Below are 8,228 nucleotides of genomic sequence, written 5' to 3' on the forward strand. Positions count from 1 at the left end.
GGGGCTCAACAGCATGACGTGCAACTGTGATGGTGGCAGGGACCACGGCCACCTGTTGGAACGGCCCCTGGGACTTGCCACCTTTCCAGGGTGTGGATCCTGAAGAGAAGGATTTTTAACAGCCGCCAGCAATTTGCTTCACTTCCACCGGCAGCCTCCAACTCCATATAATGTCACATGGCACAGAAGTGTGTGGAATGGGCCTGTTGGGGGTGGTGGTGGGGGGGCGGTGCTGAACAAAGAAAGACCCAGTGTCCTATCTAAAGAGAGGCTGCTAGCCAGTTCCCGCCATCTGCTGTGGTGAGGAAGGTGCCCCTCGGGGCCAGGCCTGCTCAGTGTGCCCAAGAAGCATAAAATCTGGATTTTTTAATAATGTTTTGAATCAATTCAACTTTGAATGAAAAATAAAGGGGGCTTCAGGACCAATAAAATACACCAGTGCCTAATGCCACACGCTCTCCCTCACACGGCGACCCTATCAAAGACCACCACCCCAAAGTTCCAGAACAAACCCAAGGTTCAACTCTCATCCCCTCTCCCTCTGTCGCCTCCTATCCACTTTGATAAAGGAGGCTTTTCCAACTGAGGCTGCTGGAGGGAAGAAGAGCAGACCCTCAAACCACCAGAGCCTGGCTGGGGAGGGTCCCCTAAGCCCGGAGGGCCACCGGAGCACCTCTGTGCTCCACTAGCTGCTCCACAGTGATGGGTGGGGTGGGGGAGCAGTGGCAGCCTCATGGAGGGCTGAGGACAGCTCCCCCTCACGAACAGCTGGAGGCCTGAAAGAAGCAGCTGAGTGAGGGCCATGCTGGCCTGCCCTGGAGGGCAGCACTCACACCCCAGCACTGCCAGGACCCAGCTCCCCAGCAACCTCCCTGCTGATGAGCTGCTGTTTACTCAGGGGGTCTCTTTTATGTAACCCTCCCCACACCGCTACTTTCTGTTCCTCCGCCCACTGGAGAGAAGAGGGGGCACACAGCTGTGACATCCCGCAGCATTCGGCTCACGGAAAACCCAGGACCAAGCTGTCATGTGCTTCAGTGGAAGCTGCAGCACGCCGGCATGGCAACCAACAAGCAGATTCCTTCACTCAGCAAACATTCACTGGGGGACAAATGCCAACCAAGGGCAGGGCCCCAGCAGGCTGCCCAAAAGAAACCCAACAGGTGGACCAGCAAGAAATCCTCCCGGAGGTTAGAAAAATCAGAAAGATCCTTAAAATGATTGTGCTGTAAACAGCCTCCCTCAGCGCTCACGAAGAACAGTGTCGCTGGCTATGTACTCGGTGATGAGGACCAAGCCTAAGAATACTCCATCGAGTCACCAAAGAATGAATAAACGCAGTTTGTGAACGATAACTAGGTCAATGTCAGCTCACACACACTCCGTCACTTCCCTCCCACTTCAGCTACTAAGACGTAGAGATGATGGATAAATCCTAAGCTATTTCAAAATGCACATGAAGTACAGGAAAGAAAACCATAGATGGAAACAGAGAGGGATCCCTCTAAACAAACAAATGACGAGGCAACTATACCATTTCAAGTACATACGAATCAAGGCCATGTAACCTGGTTGGGGCGGGGTGGGGGGTGGGGGTAGGGGGTATCCATTATGAGTCACAGAGGGAGCAGACGTCTCAACATCCAGCCTGGGGACACAGCTAAACCCAGAAGCATGCTGCTCGCTTTGAACGGGACATGTGCACCAGCCACAGGGAGTCACAACACAAAAGGGGGCTCCTGGCCCTGTCAAGGACCCTTAATGGAGTAAGGCACCCACAGAAGGCTGGAACCCAAGCTTGTATGTACCAGAGAGGACGTGGGGCAAGAAAGGCATTCCAGGCTTAGCCTTGCAGATTCGGGGCAGAAGAAACACACAAGTAGTTAGCATTCACAGAGAAAGCTATAGGACATCAAAGTGGCAGAGTTTGGAGGAATTGACACCTGAAGAAACCAAGACCCCAGCCCTATTATAGAGAAAGACTGTCATAAGTTTCGGTTTTTGCTTTTGTTTTGTTTTTAATCCTCAAAGGGCAGTAAGGGGACTTACATCCATAAAATGAGAAGAGCTGTTGAGAAAACATAAAGGTAGAAGTTATGTAAAGGGGCCAACATTCTATAAGTGGGCTTCAAAAAGTTCAAGGAAAGGTGGAACTGAAAGGTAATGGAATTAGTTTCTCACGGATTGTTTGAAGCTCCCCATCCCCCGGTTGTACTTCTTGAATTTAAAGTACATCATTATGGAAATTAAAAGCTCAACGAATGAGCGATATAATAGACCAAACAGACATAAAACAAGCTGGCTAATAGAGTTTATAATTGAGAAAACACAGCAAGATACAAAACTGGAAAACTAAAAATTTTTTAAGTTAAGACACATGGAAAATAAATTGAGAAATTATACACACAGACATGTTTTTGTTGTCCCAGGTAGAGGTAGTAGAGATGACGGTGAAAAGGAACTACTCAACAGATAATCTGACACCAAGCCCCACCCCTGCCATCAATGCTGACGCAGAAGGATTGTCAGTCTGTACAGGACAGACAGCCTGCTCTTTGAACTGTCAGCCGCCGGCAGCAGCCCAACAACACCACCAGGATTCCTTCAACAGATGATAGCTGAGACGTCTCCAGAATTAAAACAAAACAAAAAACAACAACACTGGTCTTCTGACTTTAAAAAAGCTCCCAGCATGCAATGCCCAGGAAACCCAACCATGCAATCCTGAACTTGTATCGAAATAAATAGAACTCTACCAAAATGCCCACTGAGGTTACTACTATGTGGGCATGAGATTCTAAGGGAGATTTTTCTTTTCATCTTTAAATTTGCACATATTTTCCAAGCGCTCACCGCTGAAAAGACATGGTTTTTATAAGCAGTGAGTGAAGGAGCGTTTGTCATTTCACACATACACCTGTAATAGGCATGTTTCTTTTAAAGGCTGTCCTCGGGGGGATTTACACTGTACCGCAGGAAATGAGGAGCTCTGGAGTGGTTCCCACCCACCCTGGGGAGCAGGGAGACCTGGTGGTCCACTGTGGTAAAGAATATAGTCTAGAAAATTCTATGGGGACAGTTCTACTCTGTCCCGTATCCAACAGCAGAGGAGGTGAACTTTGTATAGAAATAACTTAAAGCAAAACACATATTGTAATGGTCATGGAAGGATGTCACTAAAATGTGGCACCTTGCCCTTGCTCTCCCGGAGCAGAGGAATGGCCAGGAGTAGAGCAGAGTGGGGAGACGCTTAGCAGAAGTATGGTGGCCTCACAACTGTACAGCAACTCCCTTGTGCTTCCCGTGGACGGGTCAAAACAGTACGACGATGAAAATGAGATGATCCATGCCAAGCACTACTTCCGCTTCTTAATTATACATGCTGGACCACCCACTGGTACGGAGGAGGGGGGGTGGCGGAAATAGAACATCTCCATGGTCAATTAAATTAACACCCTAAAACTCTGCCACTTAACATCATTTCAAGTAGGAAGGCTTTGTTCTTTTTCTGAAGTGTCAAGTAGGCAGAGGGAAAGGTAAAAGTGTGTGTGTGTGTGTGTGTGTGTGTGTGTGTGTGTGTGTGTGTGTGAACTGATCACATGAAGACCATTCTGCTCCATCTTCCATCTCGGGAGCCCTTGTGGAAGCATTCTGCTGTTAACTGAGAAAAGGATGGTTGGGAACCCCCCACCCCATGGCTCCGTGAGAGCAAGACCTGCAGAGACCATCCTGTAAGGATAGCAGGGAGGGAAACCCCAAGGCTGTCACATGGGGGTGTTAGCAGCCGAAATGACTGGACAGCAATTGACATCAACAAATTATCCATGAGGCCACTGCCCTATCACCAATCTCGACGGAAAAGCAGCACAAGTGTGCGCAGGGCTGCCTTGGTCAACATCCTCTCGGGGAGAAAGGAGTGTCAGTTTGGGGTCGTGCAAGTTCCACCTTGGGTTCTTCCAAGATATGAGCTAATGTAGACAAGGGCCCATCACTGCTTCTTCAGAGCCAAACCACCGCACACACCAGCCACTCTGGAGGAACCAAGCGACAAAGGCACAAAGCCAACTCGATGTGTCCCTACTGGCCAAGAGGGGCGCTCACACCTCACAGACTGACTCCTCCTAGGGCACACCCAGCTTCCTCAGGATACCCAGAGCTTCCCAAACTTATTTGGTCAACCTTTCCGGAAACAGAAAAAGAAGGTGCAGTGACTCAGCGCCCTCCTGGCGATGAAAAGCCCATAACCCAGGAGAACGTGTAGGTGTCTGCTTCTGCAACTCCGTCCTCCCCTCCATCGGTCCAGCGCCCTCTCCAGGGGGCGTATGTCCCCTTTGGGAAACCCTGCCTTAGCCCAGCTCATCGCCCACCCCCGAGGAACAGCATCTCAAAAGCTGGTACCTTGCCTTGTTGTTGTTCAGCGCCATCCAATTGTCTGTGAGCTCTCCCAGGAGCTAACGCAGAACTGCCTCGTGGGATTCTCTAGGCTGCAGTCTTTAGAGAAAGCAGGTCTTTCAGCCACTGGATAAACTTTCAAACCTTCAGTTAGCAGGGCTCACTAGGGCTCCTTCGCTCCCTACAATTCCATCAAAGAGACCCATCTCACGACTCCCCCTGGCAACCCCAACAATAACAGGAAGTAGGCAGTTATCACTGGAAAAAATGGAAGTAGCCACTTTGAACCAACAGAAGCCGTGGTGGTGTAGTGGTTACACGATGGCTGCTAACCACAAGGTCAGTCGTTCTCAACCACCAGCTGCTCCTATAAAGATTTACAGCCTTGGAAACCCACAGGGGGCCGTTCTACCCTCCCTTTTGTGAGTGTGTGTCTACATTTGCCTATGGGGTGCATTTGTGTGTCCGCAGGAGTGTGAGGAAGAGCCCAATGGCACTGTGGGTTTGGTTTGGGTTGCTAACAGACAGGTCGACGGTTCAAAGCCACCAGGCGTTCTCCTGGTGAATGGTGAGGCTCTCTCCTCCCAGAGAGTGTCACAGTGTCAGAAACCCACAGGCACAGTTCTACTCTGTCCTACAGCGCTGCTATGTGTTGGAATCCACTCAATGGTAGTGAGGGATTGTTAGAGGCTGAGCCAGTGGGCCCTGTTATCCCTGTCCTTTCCATCCCCTCTGGGAGACCTTTGTCTACTCGTGACTTCTCTGAAACAGTCTTTTCTCAAGCATTTCAGAATCACTCCCCCCCCCCCCCCAGCAAGCCCATCAAACAGCAGATACACCCAGAGGAGAGAAGCACGCTTCCAACACTGCTCTCTGACTCTCTCCAAGTGCTCTGCTAATCTCCCCTTCCTGGACAGAGAGGCCACTAGTCTGGCTGGGCAAAGCCTGACCTGGGGGTCAGGGATACTACAAATACAGCGATGCTCATCTGAGTCCACCCCTCTGTTCCAGCCTCTCTGCCCACCACAGACCTCCCGGCTGAGGCAGAGGATGCGAAGGTTGCTCAGACTGCCCACCTCGTCCGAGCCAGCTTGGCCCCATTGGCAACGCTGAGCCCTCACCCAACCAGACATCACACTTCCAATTCTGCTGCCTTTTTTTTTTTTTTTTAATGCAGTCTCTGAGTGATGCCAACTGTTAACATGTTCAGCTGCTCACGAGAAGGTGGGTGCTACGGAACCACCCCGAGAGCCGAGGGAGCAAGACCTGGGGGTGTGCCTCTGTCAAAGCCAAGGACACCCCATGGGGGCAGTTCTACTCCGTCACCAGGAATTGCTAGGAGTTAAATATCAGCTCAACGGCAACTAACAACAATAACTACTACTAGCACTCCTTTTTTTTTTTTAAGCTCCTGTGTGGTGTAAATGCTAACAAGCTCGACAGCTAACTGAAACAGTTGAGGTTTGAGTCTATGTGGAGGTGCCTCGGAAGAATGGTCTGGTGACCTGCTGGAGCAGATGTGGAACCCAGCTGTGGCACACGTGCCGTCACGGGGTCAGAAGCAACGCGACGGCGCAACCAGAAAACACAAAGTGCATTTGGGTGTTGCTGCCTCAGTCAGAACCTCACAAGAGGGGTGGGATCAACAGCAGCATTTAGATTCTCAAATGTCACTCCCAAGCCCAGCTGAACTGGCAGCTCTGCCCTCTCTGTACCTGCCCTGCAGATGGTTGAGCTCAGGTCTCCCGGAAGATGCCACTCAGCCCTATCCCCCCTCAAGATGAACGAATGATGAAGCCACAGGGTGGGGCTTACTAGGTGAGATCACTGCAAGCAGCCCTGGCCCGGGGGGTGCAAGGGTTAAGTGCTTGGCTACGAACTGAAAGGCTGGCAGTTCAAATCCTGCCAGCCACTCCGAGGTGCAAAGACCTGGTGATCTGCTTCCGTAAGGATATTTTTTTGAAACCTGATGCCATGAAGTTCATTCTGACCCACAGCGGCCCTGAAGGAAGGCACCCAAGGCGGGCAGCCTGCCATGCCCTCCTCCCATGGAGCGCCTGGGGGGTTCCAATCGCCAGCCTTTCTGCGAACAGCTGAGCCCTTAACCACCACACCGTCAGGGCTCCTTTCCATAAAGAGGGCAGCTAACCAAAGCTGACAGGGCAGTTCGGCTTTGTCACATAGGCTCTCGCTGTAAATCAGCATGGACTCAACAGCACCCAGCAACAACAAGCTCACGGCATGGGGGCAGGTAACCTGAGACCTTGTCCCTTCCCACACAGGGTGGTCTGGGCCAAGGCTCTGCCCTGTGCCCAGTCACCTCGCCTGAAAGTAACAGAGCTGTCCAGTGGACACTAAGGTCCTGTCCCATAAGGTGGTGGCAGGCAGAACTTTCTCAGCTCCAGAGGTGCCTCCTGCCCCAACTGGCAATGAATGCTGGGCTGAGAACCACTGGAAATGAATGTTTAATAAGCTTCTGCATCAGCCGTATACTTCGGCGGAGTGTGCTGCAGCCCCAGAGACCTACAAGAATTAATACAAGTCCCAAAGGAGCCAGTGGGAATTGCTGAGGCAGAGGTAGAATCTGATTTGATGAATAGAAAAAGACTTTCCGAGCGGCAGAAGCAAAGTGCTCTAACAAATGCCTGCTCGCTCCATTAGGGGATCTCATGCTGTCTAAGGAACACTCTCCAAGAAGGGTCTCCAGGCCCAGACCTGGGCACACAAGCCGCCACCACCCTGCTCCCCTGACCGGCACCGTTCTCTCCTGGGGTTACTGAGAGGCAAGATGCAAGCCACACCTTTCAGTCTCCACTTGTTCTCAAGCCTCATTTTGCTTTTCCCTTGCAAACCTTCTTCCATCAACCCGAGTCCTCATACCATCTCTCCCCTCTTCTCCAGATCGAGGTGCCTGGTGGGGCCCTCTCACTCGAAGCCTGGAGGGCTGGATGCACCTTTCCTTAATCCCAAACCCTGCCCTGGGAGCCCATTTCCCAATCCTTAGCGCCCTGAGGTGCAATGTCAGTCCCACCCAGAGCATGTTAGGCAAAGTGCCTGGCACTCACAGGGAGTGAGGACCCACCGCCGCCCACCACCCTCAGCCCCCAATGCTTCAGAGGAGAAGGGTCACTCTAGCTAGCCTCCTGCCTGGGCTTCTGAACTTTCCCCTCCAGTCTGGGGTACCAGACACAAGGCATTTCTCTGCCCGTTTATGTTTTCCTTACAAACCTGATATTCTTGGCATCCCACAACTTAACTGCACGTTTTCAATCGCCTCCGAGGCTTACCAAGAGAGGGAAAACCGGACATTTTCCCTCAAAACAATCAAGGAAAATGGACACTAGAGAAAGACAAGTCCTTATGGTTTCAACTGGCCCATGCTTGTGGCTGGTGCCGATGGTCTTAGCAAACCTGCTCACTCTGGGAAGAGGACCAAAGGGTTTCCATTCCTTTCCAGGCTGGAGAGGCAGGACCTGATTGCCACCAAGCCTAGTGACCATGAGGCCCCCATTCAAATCTTAGCCAGGCAGTAGCTGTGCCAAAGGACGGCGGTGGCTGCCATCTTGTGGCCCACGGGGCCTGGCATCTCTGCGCCTCGGCGCCTTACCTTGTCTGCCATGATCATGGAGGCGCCCCCGTGGATGCCCAGGATGGGGACGAGAGTCTGCGAGGAGATGAAATCCAACATCTGGGCCACGGCCTCCTGGTCGGTGTCGTCCCCGAAAACCAGGCCGTGGATGCGCGCCCCGGACATGAGGTCGCACACGTGAGTGATGAGGCTCTTGGGGTCGGTGCGGTTCATCAGCAGCGCCACCACGTTCACGTCCAAGGGCATC

The 8,228-nt window shown here is 51.9% G+C and overlaps 1 protein-coding gene across 1 annotated transcript in view; it reads right to left on the reverse strand.

The window, feature by feature from the left end:
- Positions 1-8,228, reverse strand: part of GRIN2A (glutamate ionotropic receptor NMDA type subunit 2A) — a 445,817-nt gene that overhangs the window by 435,968 nt on the left and 1,621 nt on the right. Inside the window, exon 3 of the mRNA XM_004705852.2 lies at positions 8,000-8,227. Coding sequence (XP_004705909.2) covers positions 8,000-8,227 — 228 coding nt within the window. The remainder of the gene's footprint in view (positions 1-7,999; position 8,228) is intronic.

Source organism: Echinops telfairi, unplaced genomic scaffold, assembly GCF_000313985.2.
Source record: "Echinops telfairi isolate 266 unplaced genomic scaffold, ASM31398v2 ScPeMD7_5;HRSCAF=22, whole genome shotgun sequence".
NCBI classification, from domain to species: Eukaryota; Metazoa; Chordata; class Mammalia; order Afrosoricida; family Tenrecidae; genus Echinops; species Echinops telfairi.